This window comes from Xenia sp. Carnegie-2017, unplaced genomic scaffold, assembly GCF_021976095.1.
Source record: "Xenia sp. Carnegie-2017 unplaced genomic scaffold, XeniaSp_v1 HiC_scaffold_14, whole genome shotgun sequence".
In the NCBI taxonomy this organism is placed as follows: Eukaryota; Metazoa; Cnidaria; class Anthozoa; order Malacalcyonacea; family Xeniidae; genus Xenia; species Xenia sp. Carnegie-2017.
Genome location: NW_025813447.1, coordinates 10,663,344 through 10,684,559, shown reverse-complemented (window position 1 = coordinate 10,684,559; position 21,216 = coordinate 10,663,344). Strand labels below are relative to the sequence as shown.

At 32.7% G+C, this 21,216-nt stretch overlaps 3 protein-coding genes across 3 annotated transcripts; 2 read left to right on the top strand and 1 right to left on the bottom strand.

The window, feature by feature from the left end:
- Positions 1–2,146: 2,146 nt before the first annotated feature.
- Positions 2,147–5,218, bottom strand: LOC124435255. The gene is given in 5 exon segments (XM_046985194.1): positions 2,147–2,834; positions 2,836–3,016; positions 3,174–4,274; positions 4,739–4,795; positions 5,129–5,218. Coding segments are annotated over 5 exon segments (1,893 nt in total). The 5' UTR covers positions 5,202–5,218; the 3' UTR covers positions 2,147–2,353.
- A 6,660-nt stretch (positions 5,219–11,878) lies between these two features.
- LOC124435562 lies at positions 11,879–13,824 on the top strand. The gene is made up of 4 exons (XM_046985565.1): positions 11,879–12,089; positions 12,156–12,458; positions 12,533–12,850; positions 12,996–13,824. The coding sequence occupies exons 1-4, from the start codon at positions 12,029–12,031 to the stop codon at positions 13,220–13,222; spliced, it is 909 nt and encodes a 302-aa protein (XP_046841521.1). The 5' UTR covers positions 11,879–12,028; the 3' UTR covers positions 13,223–13,824.
- Positions 13,825–17,751: 3,927 nt separating this feature from the next.
- Positions 17,752–18,865, top strand: LOC124435573. Its single transcript, XM_046985580.1, has 3 exons — positions 17,752–17,876; positions 17,952–18,266; positions 18,413–18,865. The coding sequence occupies exons 1-3, from the start codon at positions 17,816–17,818 to the stop codon at positions 18,637–18,639; spliced, it is 603 nt and encodes a 200-aa protein (XP_046841536.1). The 5' UTR covers positions 17,752–17,815; the 3' UTR covers positions 18,640–18,865.
- Positions 18,866–21,216: the final 2,351 nt, after the last annotated feature.

Below are 21,216 nucleotides of genomic sequence, written 5' to 3'. Positions count from 1 at the left end.
ATTCTCAATATAAATGTTAGGCCCAACAAATAATTTTAAACATAGTCATAAACAGTTTGGTTTATGAAATTTATTAAAAGTGATGTTTTCGTCTTTACTCAAGACATCTAGTTAGTCTGAAGACACCTAATTAGTCAAGACACCTAATTAGACTGAGGAATTACTCCAAAGTTAGTTAAAGATTTAAGTAAAATGTTTTGAACCTCGATTGTTTGCATGGAGAATTCTTCAAACTTATTGGCAAGACATCAAGCTAAATCGCTTTCATTTTAACAATCATTTTTCGATATTGTGGATGAAAATTCTAGTTTTTAGTTCACATTCACGTTATAGCAAAATAATTCGAAACTGACCACAATAGTAAAACCACAATGCGAAACCGAACTGTTATGATAAATAATTACATGCGCATAAGCAACCATTTTCATTGTTTAGTTAACGTCACAATACTAACTAAAACGTACGGTGGCCCACAAGGGCAACGTCAATTTCAAATCATTACACTAAATTCAAATTCATCACACTAAATTCAAATTCATCACACCAAATTCAAATTCATTACACCGAATTCAAATTCATCACACCGAATTCAAATTCATCACACCGAATTCAAATTCATCACACCAAATTCAAATTCATCACACAGATTCAAATTCATCACACCAAATTCAAATTCATCACACCGAATTCAAAATTTGAATTGGTGCCAGGCCCATTCGTGGGAGTACTTCATGTTGCTTACAATTTTATTGTTATTTTAAATCTCTCGTTAGTTTCAAAATGGCAAATTGTCATTCTTGCAATGCTCAAGTCGCACTTCGGGATAAATTTTGTAGTCAGTGCGGAATTAAATTGTGTTGTGAGGTTGTAGCGATCAAGTACTACTTTAAACAAGGCTATAAATACGACACGATAACAGAATTTTTGGCGAAATTTCACGATGTCCATATTTGTGTTCGAACTTTGAAGAACCGCTTGAAAACATTAGGACTCTCTCGAAAATTTAGGAATACAATGAGTGGGAAGTAAGAGAGAAGAATTATGCGCGAACAGTGGACCAGGTTGTATGAGCGGATATCGGGGAATCTGGCATATTCTTAGCAGGGAAGGATTTATGATACCGAGGCAAAAGTTCAAGAGTTGTTAAAGGAATTAGATCCAGAGGGTTGTGAAACAAGACGAGCTCATCGTTTAAGGCGGAGTTTATGTAAATCCGGGTCAAATTTTGTTGGCACTTGGATGGATATGATAAACTGAAACCGTTTGGTTTCCCCATTCATGGGTGTATCGACGGTTTTCAGTCGTAAAATCATTATGGCTGCATTTGACTAAGTCAAACAACAATCCCAAGCGATACTTAAACTTTTCTTAAACTTAGTCATGTCGTGCCATGGCTGCCCTAAAAGTTACGAACTGACCTGGGAACCGAAAATGGCCTTGTTGCAGCTGCACGATGTTACTTCACAAATGATGACCAGTCTCATGTGTATGGTACATCTCAACACAATCAAAGAATTGAAGGGTGGTGGTCTTACTTTAGAAGAAGCCGAGCAAACTGGTGGATTAACTTTTTTAAAGACTTGATGAATCAGGAAGTTGTTTCATCTGGAAATGAACTGGAAATGGAATGCCTATGGTTTTGTTTTCAAGTCTCATTCAACAAGACTTGAATCATGTAAAAGATCATTGGAATACATTATATAAGAAGATCAAGGTTTGACACGTACCAGGAAGGCGGATGAGTTATATTACCTTCCTGAGAGGCATAATTCAGAAGATTTTCTTCAACCTGTAAGTCAGCATCAGTGTGACCAGGTTCTGAACCAATTATCTTGATGAAAACAAAAGCGAATACGAAGAGTACTTTGTACATGTCATGGATCAAGCAGGCTTAGAGCTGCCTTTAGACTGGAGACAAGCCTTGGATCTTTACCATGAATTGATTTACATAGCAAAAGACCATTGATTTTATACCTGCTTGAACGGATTGCCTTTTCAAAGTCTGCATTTGATGACAGAATACTGCAAAACGACTGTTGTTAAACAAAAGCTGAAAATGAGCATTTCATTTTACAAAAATTGTTTTTTATGATTGTTATTTAACATCGGTAAACCTAAAGTTTGTGGAATCTTTCTGATAATAACATTGTATATAATTTTCTGTTTACTATGTCTGAATAACTGTTGTGACATCTTATAAAATTTACAAAATTTGAAGTAACAGCCAAAAGATTTGCTGTGAATTAAAACCAACATCAACTAATGTGTTATGTAAACTAAACGATACTCTTATAGTCTGTGTCAATTATACAGTTTCAAATGCTTCTCTTGTTTACAACTTAGTTTTGTAAAATTAAGAAGTTGCAAAAACACCACCTTTGCATATTGCTAGCAAAAAGAGATGCTGAAAATCACCAGTTTTGCTCATGTGTGCAACAGGGATTGTTATGGTACGGCCACAAGCTCCAACAATAGGAAAGCAGGTAGTATGATTAGGATTCCTTAATAGGCAATCATGATCAAATCTGACAGTTATTTTTAAAACATCACCATTTAATGACCGATGTTTCTGGCCTGTAAGCCAGCCTAAGATACCTGAAGGTGTCAGATTTGCCATTATGGAATGAGTGCTTTCATCCACTTCTTCACCATCATCAGCATACTGATCAGTTTCAGCCGGTTTGGTATTCCATGCAATTTCCTCTTTGTATCCAGATATGTGATTATCTTCCAGTGCCATGAAGAAATCTTGAAAGTTATCCATGATGGTTTCTTCAAGCATTCTTCTTGAAGTACCATCATCAGAATAATCAGGGCACAGCAGAGAAAAAAGAATTTGCATCTACATCGTGAGTTTCTTTGCCTTTCACCAAAACATTTTTGGCTACTTCTTCATTTTCTTTAACTGCTTGCAATACACGAACTTTTAGCCCTTCCAGCAAACTCTTTAAGAAAAGAATTCGTTTGCCAATTATGCTCATTACAGTTCCTATTATGTCATCAGTGTGCAAGCCATCTATAATGCCAGTGTACCCACTCTCAATAATGAAATCTCTGTGAGTATGAACATCTTTCTTTATACTTTCAAGAGCTCACGACCAGCTTCAGTAAAGTGCTCTTCTAATACTAAGTTACTCATATCAATATTAGGATTAAGCATCAAGTTGTAGCACTTTCATCCAAAATGCATGGTGGGGGACCTCCTTGAGCAATGGAAGTAGCAGCCAATTGACCACAAGCTCTAAAGTTTCCATTCTGAATATTGTACACAGAGTCAATTGGTGTTCCATTGGGAAACATTGTCAAACTCATTTGCGAGATTGCTTCAGACAAAAATTCTTTCGACATGGCACCTGAGTCAATGCCATCTTCTCCCATGTATTTAACTCGAAGTACTTTGTTGGGGTCAGATCTTTTGCATTCTCGCTGCCATAATGATAAAGATCGAATAATTGAAGCACTGCGTCGCACAACAAGGAAAAACTGTCCATTGTAGTCAACGTTTTTCTCAATGCCTTTCATAAATGTGGAAAGATCAACGTTGTCAACTTTATATGAATTGGGAATGTCTTTTAGTTCTTCACTTCCAGTGACAATAGTTGTGGGCACTGGTAATTCCTCATCAAGTTCAAGCTGCAACTTTTTGGCTAGGTTCTCATCACTCAAAACTTGAGAATTATCTTGTGAGAAATCTTCACAGAAGTGAAGATTTTCATTAAAAAATTCCTCATCTTCATCATCAGATGACTCGCTTCGAAATCTCTTTCTGGATGTAGAGGCTTTTTCTCTACAACCTTCCTCTTCCTGTAAAATAAAATCAGTTTTTGTGCATAAATACAAAGTGATCTTGTTATAATCTCTTCCCAGTTCTTCTTTGTATTGTTTTAAAGTAAAAAACTGCTTTTTTGATCCAGGAAGGAAAAGAGCTTCTTTTCCATCTTCAAAAAGGAGCATGTATTCTTCTTCATCATCGTAGAGATTGCTATGAAATGCTTTCCACTTTGTTGTTGCATTTTTCAAAATTTCTTTGTAAGGTGCTTCATGTGACACATTTAGTGCCATTCGTTTTCCACGTTTTGGTTTTAAGCTTTTTTCTTTGTCATTGAATTCAAACAGACCAATAAACACTTTAACAGTCTTGTCAGAGCTTTTCTCCTTTCGTCCCTTCCCTTTTGAAACAGTAGATTTCCATTGAGACCCTTTAGTTCTTTGGTATTCATTAAATGTTTTTATTGATTTCTTTCTGTGAGTGGATGCATTGTTTAGCTCTTCATCTACAAATTATTCAGATTATAATTCATCAAAATGTGAAAAAGATATTGGCTAGTTCAGCTATCATAAAAACACCTGCAAATGTTGGCTATATTCCAAAGAGCTTGTATCCTAATGTCATGACCAATCTATCAAACTTACCACTCAAAATTCAAGTCTCATAAACTGTATAAATGCAAGATGCTTTTAGCTACATAACAATTGGCAATTTTAAAGCTCACAATTTATAGAATGCATTTGTGTTATCTTCAATAATTTTTTTCCTGAATTGAACCAGCACTTTAATGCTATTAAGGGAAACAAGGATGTTATTATATTACAGCACATGTCACCAGGCTTCATATAAATGACAAAATGAGCAATATCAAGCATCTCATGTATTGTTCTTTATAAATGATAAAAATGAGCATTTCGTATTCATTTATAGTGAGTTTAAACTTCAAAATCAAAAATTATCTCAGTTCACCTGATTTTATCTTTTCAGTTTTTGTGATTTGACCAAATTCATCTGCATCAGATTGAGCTGGAGAACACAGAATAATAGGAAAAACAAATTTAAAATAATCTCAAATTCACATACTCATGCTATTATAATCAGAAGTTTTGTCTCATCAGTCAAATGGATGAAGTTGAAATATGTCATTATCAAAGCCACATAGTTCCTGCTAGTATTCAAGTAATAAGTTCCTTACACATAATGTCATTCGCAAGCATTTAAAGACAGTAGAATTATAACAATTGCACTGATATTTATAGTACTAGCACCCAATATTTTTCCGTCAATTTAAATCTCATCGATATTCGTATCGAAACCTGTGAAAGACTAAGTTTATCAATAGTTTCTGTACAAGCTTACCTTTTCCACAGTTGGGGCAAAACTTGCAATCAACGTGAGCATTTAAGCAATGACCACATCGACTGCAAAACATGATGGTCGCCAAATGAAATACGCGCCTTCGGTTTATGATTTTTGTATTTTCGCCAGTTTTTCGCATCAAAAATTGCACCGTGACATGAAGTAATAAGTGTTCCTAAGCAAAGCCGCTGATCATGCGCGGGCATGATCACAATGCATGATGATGAGTGATGAATTTGAATTTGGTGTGATGAATTTGAATTCGGTGTGATGAATTTGAATTTGGTGTGATGAATTTGAATTCGGTGTGATGAATTTGAATTCGGTGTGATGAATTTGAATTCGGTGTGATGAATTTGAATTTAGTGTAATGAATTTGAATTTAGTGTAATGATTTGAAATTGACGTTGCCCTTGTGGGCCACCGTAAAAACGTGACTAAAGATAACCTCAATTAACTTGCCTAGCACATATCATGTATGATAATGTATGATATAATGTTGTACACCAAATATAATTACTCCAAGATTTTAACATAATTATCGAATCCAATGAAAAACAGATCAGTAGCTACATCATAAAATAATGTATGATTACAACGAAACGAACCGTCTTTTAAAAAACTATTTAGAGCTAATGGTCAATTTTACTTGACTTGCCACGGCATTTTCAAATGATTACAAGTTAAGAATGAAAGGGTTTTGAAATAAAATAAAGATATTTACACAGACAGATTTCTTTATATAGACACAATGCCTTTCCCCATAGTAATAACACCAGGTACTATACACCACTAACCACTATACCACCAATCTCTATTTAAAAAACAAAAATGTAACAAATTACATGAACATACTGTGAATGAAGCTTGAGTGAATAATATATTTCTGTAATGAAAAAAATCAGGTAGCCACACATGTTTTTCGAAAAGATTTTATGTTTTGGACTGAATGCTTTCAAAAACATGAAAATTTCCGTCGAAACTGACTTGCGGTTAGCACATAAAACTCATCATCATTATTCTTACAGCGCATTTCGGAGGCAAGGAAGAACTTTCTTTCCTTTCGAACAAACTGGAAGATTCCAGGTAGCAAAAAGTAGAGCAAATAAATAGACCGACGCTTGGAGATTCATTCATACTTTGTACTCGGCTGCACATACAAGAACAGCTGAAGACTGTCAAAAAATAGCAAACCAAAGAAAATCGAAATTATTGTGAGAAATCGTTCGCTCGCTCATATTGGAAAAAAAAAGCAATGGGTGAGTCAAAACTACAGTTGTTGTAAAATTATCGGCAGTTTATATATTGGTAAATGTAATGATTTCTTCAGCGAATACTTTTTTAAAACAATAAAAATGGAGCACATGAATTTAAAATCTTACAAAAAACTGACAAAATTATCTCACAGTAGGGCGGAGCTCTGATCTCATGCAATACTAAATGATAATTAATTTGCAGTAACTCTAACATAAGCCAATATACGTCATAAGATCTAATCAAGTTAGCTTGCTATTAATAAAAAGTGCCGGACCGGGGTACGTCAAAAAATAAATTACTGCAGCTCCTTTTACAATATATTTACAAGTTTACAAACATTTTAGATGCAAGTGCATTGGTAAACTTATATTCATTAGAAATTCCGAACCAATAGTGTTTTTGAACATATTTTTCGAATATAAAATCGAATTGAGCTATATAACTTTATTTTGCCGAACGCTGAGTCCGCTTATGATTTAAAAACAAATTTGTCGGCAAAAAGTATTTGGAACTTCAACATACATAGACGTTTTCCGCCGTGCAAACAAGGATGACGTTATTACAAAAACTCTCTATACAAAGAGATATTGAAACAATGACGCAAAAAACGTCATTTGCAGTAATGAGTGCGTGACTAACAATGTACGTATTGTATAAAAATACCTATTTTACAAAGTGTTATAGTTAAATTTGTGAGTGTAAAGTGAACGGACTGAAGAAAAAACAAAAGGTAATCATTATTTAGTCTTAAATATTTCATCTAGTTCTCTCGTGGTTATTTAGAAGTCATTTGTGTCTCTAAATAACCATAACTCTACACACCATAAGGAAAGCATTGTAAGATTTAATAAAACATTTTTTAATAAGTATAAAGTTTTCGATGGCAGACTTTAATAGGGTTGTCTATAATAAAGTATTTTATTGAACATTAATATGTTAAGATTTTCAACAGTTCGTTTCTGTGATATTGTAGTGATTTATGCGTATTTCAAAGGAAACCCCACCTATGTTAGTTAAAGGTTTCTTTTTGTTTAATCAATGTTTTGGTAAGATAAATAGGGGATTAATAACCAGGACAAGCAGACAATTTTAAGTAAAATAAAATAAACAAATTCCGAAAACAGACATCTCGTTTTCTTAATAATCAAAATGATACAAGAGTTATAGACAACAGATTGTGTAATATTTTGTCTTTATTCCAAAGACATCATCAGACTAATAGGGGATTGATAAAAAGTCTTTATTTTCAATGATTAATATTACTTACACATTTACACAATATCTCATCAGATAAGTAAATACGAAAGTATACATACACATAACAATACAAAATTTGCATCTACAGCAAAAGATTATCTCGGGAAGATATAACGACAAATTCGTCTTGGTTTAGGGTAAAATTTAACGACTCTACTAAAATACTTGTCTGTTTAGCCCGCTTGCCTTTGTGAGTACAAATTCGAGCAAAAAAAACTTTTGGCAAGATATAGCATATGACATTTAACGCGCATAGGTGTAGTTAGAGCATGAGTCAGTACAGACAATTTCGTCATCGCCTGTTTAAACGTACTTCGCATACAATTGTAATTGCTGTAATTTCATCAGCGATACCTTCCAACTGATTTGATACATTCCAACTGATTCGATACATTCCAACTGATTTGTACATTCCAGTTGATTTCTTACATTTCAACTGATTTCATACATTCGGATTCCAACTGATTTTATACAATACAAATGATTTACAACACTACCTATTCATAAATAGTTGTAGTTGTTGTAATTCAGGTGATACTTACTAGTATCAAATTTGATCATTTATCGTACAAGAATTCGAAAGTAAAGATGAATTGCCATCGCCGATAATCGTTCACGTGTAAATTTCTTATGTTGTAAATGTTGTAAGAGTTGGACAAGTTCAACTTCTTGAACAGCTCTCGATTTGTCTGCGATTAAATTACAACAATTACAACAATGACAACGCGCGTTTACTTATAGTTGTAATTGCTGCAAACGTTCATCACCGATCGAATTACAACAATTACAACTATATGTGAACTAGGCTTTATGGTAAAGTTGGTGCTGACAGACGAAAAACGAAAAACGTTTTCCTGCAGTTTCTTTTAAATCATGCACTCTTTATGACATTATCTATTAAGGAAGTTCGCAAATTTTTTATTCTTTTAGCAGCTCAAGAGATAATTGTTTAATTCTATACATGTGTTAAGAGTATCTTTGTATAAGTCAAGCTTGAATTAATAACTACGATAACATAGCTAGATTTCTATTTTCAAGTTCTTATGTATCGAATGTAGTGTGGAATGTCTGAGACTGTTACAGTAGCATTCCGATCGTTTACACGAAATCTTGGACGAAAACATTCAAAATTTAAAATATTTTACGAGGAAAGCTAAACTATCTTTTCAAAGCATTTCTATAATGCCAGAGACAAATTTAGCTCCTAATATGGTTTGAATTACTGAATGAGAATACCATAGACGCACACAAAACACAAAGCAACCAATATTTGCACGTATGTGTCCTTATAATAACCCAGCATGACAGCAGTCGTGGGCGAATATATTATTTTCATTGTCTGTAATATACAAGTCAATGCATATCAAAGACATACTGCAATAAATAACTAAAATAAGCAATGATATCGAAACATTAAAAAGGGAAAACCCATCGAGTATTTATGTGTAGATCTGATTAGTTACATAGAAAACTTTATTTTAGTAAAATACAAAACTTCTTTTGACAGCAAGCGGTCAAAGGAGACTTTGACAGCAAGCGGTTAAAAGGAGACTACTCAGTCTATTCTTCGGCAAACGACAAAATGAATATCAAATGCTTATGAACAGACATGAAAACCAGGCCGTATGCACAAGCTTAACTACATAGTGGTAAATAATATCTTACGGTGCCCGACAGTGATTGTTTAATATTATACACGATTTATATATGAGTAAAAATATCCTGCAGTCTCAGTTTGCTTTCGGTCTCAAAAAAATCCCTTAAACTACGAAAGAGAGTTGTGCAAGAAGTTAATATTTTTAACCGCTGCATACAAACAGAAACCATCGCTTTAACAATGGAAAAATATGAAGATGTATAACCGGAATATTATTTGTGTAATAACGGCCACCGGCGTACATCGATGTTATAATAACTAATTATCATATTACAAAACGATGCTAATATGTAGTATTTGATTGTATATATTGAATAAGTTGTAAATAAATCAACACTGAACAACTGACAGAGCAAGACCCAAAAGATAGCATGAAAGAATTAACGACATTGACTTCAACTTTTGGGTCGCGTTTATAACAAGTTAACCGCATCAAGTCCTTCACAGCTATGTAGGTATTTTGGTGTTTGTTCACTGTAAAAACAATATCCGTTAGGAAACCAACAATGATATCGTGTTAAAAAACGTACAGAGCATGAACATGCAACTCTTGAGATGGCCGCTAGGCTAGCGCTTAACAGTTAATAGATTGTCACTTTGTCGTTTGCAAAAGCTCAAATGCTTTGCTTTGCTGTCTTTTGTCTTTAATTTAAGAAAATATTTTAATTCTTGCTTTGATTAGCGTATTTGTCGTGGTGATTGACAATTGAGTAGTTCTTCAAAGAACAGTTGAACACCAAAATTAGGATATTACATAAAATTAAAATGACACGATGCATTTCGGCAAACTGCACCATAATTTTATAACTATCTTCATTTCAGTTTTCTACAGTTCTTGAGAACTACTTAAATTGTCGATCACCATGACAAATACGTTAATCACAGCATTATTAAAGTTCGTGACCACAATAAAGTCTTTGTTTTATAAAAAAAGTGTAATTTCCCTAAAACGTCATTGGAACTCATGCAATTGCCTCAATTCAAATCTGTCACTTAAAACTCTTCCCATACAGGCTATATACACAGTAATAGATTTCTGAAATGTGATTTCCCTACAACATCATTGGAATTGAAGTGCGTCAAAGCTGAGTTTGCAATAATTTGAGAGCAATGAGCTGCCTGAATTACTTATTACTTATTTCTAAAAACAGACGAGTTGTTTTTTTTATAGTAACTAACTAATTTGCAATTCTATATAGCTATCAAATAAATTTATGTTCTCGAACAAGTCATTGAGTTCATCTTATGAACAAAAAATGCAATATTGTCCAAAAAATAATACATATCCAATCGTATTTAGCTGTAGTAATGAAAAAAAAATGATATAAATGTAGCTTTAAAATTTTGTAACATGCAAATAGTTAACTGGATATATAGCCACCGTAGCACACCATAATCCATGACAAACAAAAATTATGAAAATCTACAACAAGCGCTACAATGCGTGTTTGCTCTTCCTATTTTAAAAATATAGCCACGTAAACAATTTGACACATCTTTGTTGCCCGGCTATATAAAAACAATCAAAAAGAAAAATTTACCCCGGAATTTGCCAGCAGCAAATCAACAATTACATCTCAATTAAATAGCTATGTAACTTGGCATTTCGACAATTCATTATATCTGTAAATTCTTCCCATTTCATATTACTCACAAAACATGATAAATTGATAATTCAGTAATGTTTACGTCAAAATTTAATGTGCCGACGTAGGATCGTTTAATTGAGAGACATGATTAACAGTGTAAATATTTACTTTTTAAGCAAGTTGAGAGGATAGGCCAGCCTGACCATAGGGCAGAATATGAGAGAATAATGAGAGAATAATTATGCTATGGGCCCACGCTTTCAGATTCTTCTTTATGATTTGAATTTTACAGTAACTTAATTAAGTGAAGCAAACATTTGTTTAAGAGTAAGAAATCTTAACATTTCAAGTGCCAGTTTATAAATTAATAACGACATAAATACTTCAATATAAAACTGGTTGATTACAGAGATTTGATGAGTCATCTTCAATGGTTCAGGGATGAATAAACATTGATTGTATAGTAAATAAACAATTAAATGAGAGTACCTACATAATGATTACATATGAATGACATTCCGTTCAAATATATTCATAGTACTTATCAAAATATAGGATGTCTTTGAAGACTAATTTCCATCTCAATTGTGGTTAAAATCTTAAATTTTTGAGGTTTATAAAACCATGCTATTGAAATTAGAGAGTATAAAAAGACTTTTCAGAACTCATCATTTATAAAAGCGAAGCTAAGTTGTGAATTATAAGAGAGACAATACACCTGACATTGTACAAGATATCTTTGAGAAATCAGCTTGTAAAAGCAGAAGAAATGGGTGAGGAATGCATGTTTATTAATGATGGAGGAAATGCATAAATTTAGTCTTCAAGAAAATTATTTAATGAATTTCTTATAAATAAGACAGTTAAAGATACTTTCATTAGTGTTGACAAATTTGTTTGATGACATAATTCTACGATTAATGAATTTATTTTGTTAATAATATAATTGAGTGATTTACTGAAACACAACACACCATAACCCAACATCCCTTGTATTTTTTCACGATAAAATAAATGCTTCATAAAATGAGCAGTTCACGTGTGTAATAATGAGCATTAAATAATGAATTTTCTGAAAAACAATCTTTGTCTTCTTTAGGTGTCTTTAACAACTTTATATATACATGTATAATATGTGTGATGTTCATGAGCAAGAATGTACATAGTAAAACACAGAAGAAGTCTACTAACAATAAACCAGGTACAAAAACAAATAATGATTTGAATCACGATGAAAAAACTTAACATTAATATTCATTTTCTATAGTTTCAGTCCTCAAGGAAGAAGTTGTCTCAATTTATAATGAAAACTTCACTGACATTCCCAAGGACAGGGAGCCATATTATGTTAAAGTTCAACGATGTGTCATCAAAAAAGAAAAAAATCCTACATGTTCATTATGTTGGCCCCAACCTATGACATTGACAGAAGTCGAGATTGTCGTTCCTGATTTAAAAAACTACACAAAATTTTATAAATATATTGTATATAATCACACTTCTTGTTACCTGGAAGAGAACGTGACAGCCGTGAACTTTAATCTACACAAGAATCTACCTTCAAACGAAAGTAAGGACTTCTGTATTTAATTAAAATTTAAACTGAGATCTAAATTTGAAACGCTCTTCCTTTTGTGTTTACAGTTAACGAAACAGAATTTACAACAAAAGTAAAATACAATCCACCAAACGTGAGAACATGTAATGACTATTGCAAGCATCCACAACCTCGTTTTCATCTGCACAGTGAATATACAAAGGTTCTTTTAGAATATATCTTTATCCCATTCACTCAATGCTTGCCTGGTTGCAAAGCAACAAAAAAGAAAAAACAAAAAAGAGAAACAAAAACCCTAGAAGGTTCAATCCTAGTTGAATTTGTTAGGGAACACTTATCGTGCAATTTTTGGAATACAACAGTCCAGAAGAGTATATCTTTTGATAGCAGACGCAGTGATCCAGGTAAAAAATTCTCAATTATGATTGAAAAAATTAACCAAAAAGCGTAATGTGTGTAATTAGATGTCCACAACTTTAAGAAAAATTGCAAAATAATCATCTTTTACGATTTGCTTCATGATCTTATTTCCATAAAATTTCTCTACAGAAAGTCGACCCCACGTGCTAAATAAAGGATTATTTGTTTACATCACATCACCTAAATTGATGTTAGTTGCCTTCATTCTCTCGACTGTCCTCATCTCAATACTCATTCTGGACTGTAATCTGTGTCATCGTAAGAAAGGAATAATGTATTCGATAAAGAGTTGTGGAAAGAATGAAGAGTGTAAAGACTGCGTAAGAAGACAGCAGACTATGATAGAAATGGTTTAAGTATCAGTAGCTTTTGTGTCACATTTCTGCTAAAAAGGAAGACATGAATGAATAAAGCATCTGAAACTAGGCCCATCGGAAGCTGTGGGGTTTGGGCAGGCTGCAACCCCCTTTCAGTAATTTTCAAAATTGTTGTGAAAATTTAACAAGCCCCAGCTTTTTCCCAAATCTTCTAGGAAAAAGTCACATACCGTAGAGTCTCGAAATAATAAGCTGCCCGAGCTATTTCAATTTTAAAAAGGTGGCTAATTTAATGGTGCGGTTAATTTTAGTGGAAGGATATTTCGAGACTCTAAGATATTTGAATTTTCAGACCCCCATTCTTACTTAGAGCTTCCGACGGCGGTGAAAACAAGAAATGGCTGAACATTGTGTTGTGCGACAAGATGAATGACGTACAACTCATGACACTCCACGCAACGCTATTAAAGTGTATGAATTGTTTTCAGCAGAAACTGTGATCGTAATATTCTAATAATTGGATAATATTCTAAAAGCTGTATAACATTTGCACTATTTCTGCCAAATCAACATTTATACTAGATATTTTTAATTAAATTAAATTTTCTTTATTGATATTAAACTGGAATTCATGATTATTATTGAATGTGATGAAAGTTGACGTGTTCTGAGAGCAGTAAAATGGACAAGTTTTGTTGTTACATATTCTAGCAACTTTTTGCTCATCTTGATCATCTTGTGGGCATCCACTGAAGAAGGTTTTTAAAAGCCTTTTTTCCTCGTAAACCAGAATATTAAGACCAAAGGAATGATCAAGTCAGTTGGCAGATCATCATTTCAAGAGCTTTCCTTTTCAGTGATAAGTTTATGGATTAGGCTGACTATTATAACAAAGAACGTCCAATTAAATTAGAAAAGTAAATTTAGTAAAGTCAAAAGAACCAGTTGAAACTTGATCGTGACTAAAACACCACACAGTACATACGAGTACATACGAGTACATACGAGTGACATACAGTACATACAAGTACATACGACTAACATACGAGTACGTACGAGTGATACGACTACTTTCTGTTCAACAAATGAGAAACAACACAATTTCTTCAATACATTGATATTTGCGTTTATTTTTCCTTGTATTTGTGTGGACTTTGGGCAACCATTTGATGGATTTAAATGCTGAAAAGGTATTTTACTTTCATACTACATTCATTTGTATGTTTTTAGTTGAATTTGTTATAGATATTTTGTCGATGCGATTTGCCAGTATTTGAGCGCTTTTGACACACTTTCACCTAGGAAATATATATTTATGAAAGCGATTATACATTCATTTTGACTCTGAAGATGACTTCATATAGCACGTTTTCAAGGCATTATTTATACGTTGTATATTTAATACGTTGTATATATTGAATAAGTTGTAAATAAATCAACACCGAACAACTGACAGAGCAAGACCCAAAAGATAGCATGAAAGAATTAACGACATTGACGTTAACTTTTGGGTCTCGTTTATAACGGTTAACCGTAACAAGTCCTTCACAGCTATGTACGTATTTTGGTATTTGTTCACTGTAAAAACAATATCCATTAGGAAACCAACAATGAAATCGTGTTAAAAAACTTACAGAGCATGACCATGCAACTCTTGAGATGGCTGGCTACCGCTTAACAGTTAATAGATTGTCACTTTGTCGTTTGCAAGAGCTCAAATGCTTTGCTTTGCTGTCTTTTGTCTTCAATTTAAGAATTATTGCTGTGATTAGCGTATTTGTCGTGGTGATTGACAATTGAGTAGTTCTTCAAAGAACAGTTGAACACCAAAATGAGGATATTACATAAAATTAAAATGACACGATGCATTTCGGCAAACTGCACCATAATTTTATAACTATCTTCATTTCAGTTTTCTACAGTTCTTAAGAACTTCATAAATTGTCGTTCACCATGACAAATATATTAATCACAACAAGTAAGTTCGTGACCACAATAAAAGTCTTTGTTTTGTTGCAAAAATGTAATTTCCTAAAACGTCATTGGAACTCATGCAATTGCCTCAATTCAAATCTGACTTTGCAATATTGTGCAGTCACTTTAAACTCTTCTCATACAGGCTATATACACAGTAATAGATTTCGATGTGATTTCCTACAACATCATTGGAATTGAATTGCGTTCAAAGCTGACTTTGCAATATTTTGAGAGCAATGAGCTGCCTGAATTACTTATTACTTTAAAAACAGACGAGTTGTTTTTTATATAGTAACTAATAATTTGCAACTACTTAAATTGTGTTTCACCGTGACAAATACGTTAATGAGAGCAATATTAAAGCTCGTGTGACCACAATAAAGTCTTTAATTCTGCAAAACGCCAGTAGATTGATAATTCAGTAATGTTTACGTTAAAATATAATGTGCCGACGTAGGATCGTTTAATTGAGCGATATTATTAACAATGTAAATATTTACGTGTACGCACTCTCCAAAAACTCGTTTCATGTACTACTTAAATAAATATTACAGCATCAACTAATTTCGTTGATAGCGACGACTTTGTCAAATGACATCAATTTTAATTCTTGTGTTTTGATGGATATATATTTCTTTAATGCAAGACTTTTGTCTTATTTAGATGTCCTTGAAACATCAAATATACATTAGGTAGTATACATTATGCGCATGGCATTTTGGCCGAAAATCAAGGCAACTAATTAGCATGCAAATTATAAACGTAATATAAGTCATATAACAATTGCCAGAGTAGTTAGGAAAAGTTTAAGTCAAGTGTTACATTTCCACAAAGTCGAAAACAGGAAAAAATTTATCAAACAATTTATTTAGAAATACAACTAATAGAAATGAGGGAAAAAGTAGAAGAACAATCCAATGAGTTAAAACTTATCAATTTCACATGTAATAAAGTGACTTTATGGTTAACACAATCGATGTTGTACATTCGATGAATTTTGTACAAAGAGATTAATTCAACACGTTTATGTCAACACATTGCGTAATTCGTGAAAATCTCTACGTGCTTGACATTAAATTTTAAGATATTTACCTACAACATCGATGAAATTAAATCGACATTAAAACTTCAAATCTAAACATTTATTCATCGAACGACCTCGACTTGACTGTTAGTACTTTGAGAAACATAGAGATGTTAGCAATAGAAAATTACTTCCTCAATCTAAAGCAAACTAACACATTCCTTAATAGTAATTTTTATTCTACATCATATATTTCTGTTTTCAGAAAAAACACATCGTACGAATCATATACAAAATCACAGCTCTGCTAAAACTAAGCAAACTGGCGTCTGTAGTCACGATAACCGGTTTGTTGGCTGCAAGCATTTAAGAAATAGCTCAACTTATCAAGACTGTTATTAATTTAAGATATTACAACTATAAAACAGTTTTAAATGTTGAGTTTTGATTAATCATCTTCGCTGTGTCTCAAAGTAATTTTACGCACTTGAAATAAAGTATATTAACCGTTTGTTACAATTACCACATAATTCTTATATGATAATTGCGGTTAACCAACAATTATCATTGTAACATATTTAAGTATAAAATGCTTCCCTAATGAAAGCATGTGCATTATCAGAATTCATCACATACAAAAGAACAGCTAAGCAGTGAATTAGAAAGACATAGCTATAAGAAATCAGCTGACATGAGAACAGACATTATGGGTGAGCAGAGCATTTATAAAATAGTAAAGATGCGTTAACCTAGTCTCAAGTAAAACTTGCTTTAACTACAGTACTACAGTCAAACGTCTATTTAACTGTTTATCCATGGTGATTGCAACAACAGACATATTCAGGGCAAGGGGAGCGGTAACTTGTTGACTAAAACTAACAAATAATTTTTTTAAAAAATAATCAAATTTACTGTAATCATTCAAAAAATTCGAGTCAAAACGTGTTTGATCTCTGTACATTTACTATATAAATTAAGAGTATGTGTCGGCTTGAAATCGTGTTCAATGTGCATTTGTCGCTGCAGTACATTATGTGAGCTCAGCACGAACAGCACATCAATTGGTTTGTTTTAGATATTGATGAAAGTCATAAATATTAAATCACTGTTAAACTATTATTTGCGAAGCAGATTTGTCAAACGACATAGTTCATTTAGATGATGGTGTTTTGGTCAATATTTATGCAAAGAATATTTGTCATCCTTAGGTATCTTTGACAACTTCAAACATACATGGGTATTATGGATGCTGTTCGTTTTTGAAATGAGCGAAAACGTGAATGGAAACAAGAGTTAGGTAAGACAACAAACGAAGGCTTTAACCATGATAAAATATATAGTGACATATGAAATGATATAGTCAACGTATTCTATACGTCCCCGTTATAGTTCAGTCCTCAAAGAAGAAGTTGTCTCAATTTATAATGAAAACTTCACTGACATTCCCAAGGACAGGGAGCCCTATTATGTTCAAGCTCAACGATGTGTCATGGAAAAAGATAAAATTCCTAAATGTGCATATTGTTGGCCCCAGCCAAATACGACGATAGAAGTCAAGATTGTCGTTCTTGATTTAAAAAAACGACAGAAAATTTTACAAATATATTGTATATAATCACACTTCTTGTTACATGAGTACAAACTTAACAGCCTTGAACTTTCATCAACACAAGAATATATCTTCAAACGAAAGTAAGGACTTCTGAATTTGATTAAAATCTAAACTTAAATCTAAACTTGAAACGCTTTTCCTTTTGTTTTCTTCAGTTAACGAAACAGAATTTACAACAAAGGTAAAATACAATCCACCAAATGTGAGAACATGTAATGACTATTGCAAGCATCCACAACCTCGTTTTCATCTACACAGTGAATATACAAAGGTTGTTTTAGATTATCTCTTTATCCCATTCACTCAATGCTTGCCTGGTTGCAAAGCAACAAAAAATACTAAGAACATCAAAACACAAACCCCATATGGTTCAACCAAGTTTGAAGCCATTGAAGAACATAAATCTTGCAATCTCTGGAACAAAAAAGTCCATAAAAGTCCACCTTCTAGTAGCAGACGCAGAGATCCAGGTAAAAAATTTTCAATTATGATGGAAAGAATTAGCCAAAAAGCGTAATGTGTGTAATTAGACGAGTACAACTTTTGAGAACAATTGCAAAATAATCATATTTTACGATTTGCTTCATGATCTTATTTCCATAAAATTTCTCTACAGAAAGTCGACCCCTCGTGCTAAATAACGGATTATTTGTCTACATCACATCACCCAGAATGATGTTAGTTGCCTTCATTCTCTCGACTGTCCTCATCTCAATACTCATTCTGGACTGTAATCTGTGTCATCGCAAGAAAGGAATGATGTATTCTATAAAAAGTTGTGGAAAGAATGAAGAGTGTGAAGACTGCGTAAGAAGACAGCAAACTATGATAGAAATGGTTTAAGTATCAGTAGTTTTTGTGTCACACTTCTGCTTGGAATAAGACATGAACAAATGAAGCAGAATGAAACGATTATTAGAAAACTTGTATAAAGAAAAAAACTTTTAGAATTTATGCTACGTTCGCACGAATATCTTGTCAATTACGATATTAATCGAATAAGTGTACTTTAAATTTCTGTTACAGTGATATAAAAGACAAATTATGAATATGAAGATTCAGAGCAATATAGCTTGTACACCTGGATGAATGGGCTTTGAAAGAAAATAAACTAAACACCTTTCGTGGAGACTAATGCCTGGAGTCTTAATGTTGAGTAAATGTTGAGTACATATTTTTGGTAAATGGAAACTTCTGCATTCTCGCACATTTTCCATCGTGACACGAAGATGCTGTGGATACAAGTATTAGCTTAAGGATAGAGAAATTAGAGCTTTTTTGTCCTTTTACTATATATTTACAAGTTTCCAAACATATTAGATGCAAGTGCATTGGTAAAATTATATTCATTAGAAATTTCAAACCAATAGTATTTTTGAACGTACTTTTCGAATATAAAATCGAATTGAGCTATATAACTTTATTTTGCCGAACGCTGAATCCGCTAATGATTAAAAAACAAATTTTGTCGGCAAAATATTTGGGAATTCAACATACATAGACGTTGTCCGCCGTGCAGACAAGGATGACCTTATTACGAAAACTCTATATACAAAGAGATATTGAAAACAATGACGCAAAAAAAAGTCATTTGCAGCAAGACGTGCGTGACTGACAATGTACGTACTGTATAAAAGTACCTATTTTACAAAGTGTCTATAGTTAAATTTGCTTATGAGTATAAAGTGAACGGACTGAAGAAAAACAAAGGTAGTCATTATATAATCTTAAAATATTTCGTCTAGTTCTCTCGTGGTTAATTAGAAGTCATTCGTGTCTCTAAATAACCATAACTCTACACACCATAAGGAAAGCATTGTAAGATTTAATAACATATCTTTTAATAAGTATAAAGTTTTCGGTGGCTGACTTTAATAGGGTTGTCTATAATAGAGTATTTTATTGGGCATTAATATGTTAAGAATTTCAACAGTTCGTTTCTGTGATGTTGCAGTGATTTGTGTGTATTTCAAAAGGAATCCCCACCTATGTTAGTCAACGGTTTCTTTTTGTTTAATCAATGTTTTGGTAAAATAAATAAGGGATTAATAACCAGGACAAGCAGACATTTTTAAGTAAAACAAAATAAAACGAATTCTGAAAACAGACATCTTGTTTCCTTGATATTCAAGATGATACAAGAGTTTTATTAGACAACAGATTGTGTAATATTTTGTCTTTATTCCAGAGACATCATCAGATTAATAGGGGATGGATAAATAGTCTTCTTCATTTTCAATGATTAATATTACGTATACATTTACACATTATGTCATCAGATAAGTAAATACGAAAGTATACATACACATAACAATACAAAATTTGCATCTACAGCAAAAGATTATCTCGGGAAGATATAACGACAAATTCATCTTGGTTTAGAGTAAAATTTGACGACTCTACTAAAATATTTGTCTGTTTAGCTCGCTTGCCTTTGTGAGTACAAAGTCGAGCAAAAAACGTTTGGCAAGATATAGCATATGACATTTAACGCGCATAGGTGTAGTTAGAGCATGAGTCAGTACAGACAATTTCGTCATCGCCTGTTTAAGCGTACTACGCATACAATTGTAATTGCTGTAATTTCATCAGCGATACATTCCAACTGATTTGACACATTTCAACTGATTTCATACATTCGGATTTCAACTGATTTCATACATTTCAACTGATTTCATACATTCGGATTTCAACTGATTTTATACATTACAACTGATTTCATACATTCGGATTCCAACTGATTTTATACATTACAACTGATTTCATACAATCGGATTCCAACTGATTTTATACATTACAACTGATTTCATACATTCAGTTCCAACTGATTTTATACATTACAACTGATTTCATACATTCGGATTCCAACTGATTTTATACATTACAACTGATTTCATACATTCGGATTCCAACTGATTTTATACATTACAAATGATTTACAACACTACATATTCATAAATAGTTGTAGTTGTTGTAATTCAGGTGATACTAACTAGTATCAAATTTGATCATTTATCGTACAAGAATTCGAAAGTAAAGATGAACTGCCATCGCCGATAATCGTTCACGTGTAAATTTCTTATGTTGTAAATGTTGTAAAAGTTAGACAAGTTCAACTTTTACAACAGCTGCCGATTTGTCTGCGATTAAATTACAACAATTACAACGCGCGTTTACTTATAGTTGTAATTGCTGCAAACGTTCATCACCGATCGAATTACAATAATTACAACTATATGTGAACTAGGCTTTATGGTAAAGTTGGTGCTGACAGACGAAAAACGTTTTTCTGCTGTTTCTTTTACATCATGCACTCTTTATCACACTATCTATTAAGAAAGTTCACAAATTTTTATTCTTTTAGCAGCTCAAGAGATAATTGTTTAATTCTATACATGTGTTAAGAGTATCTTTGTATAA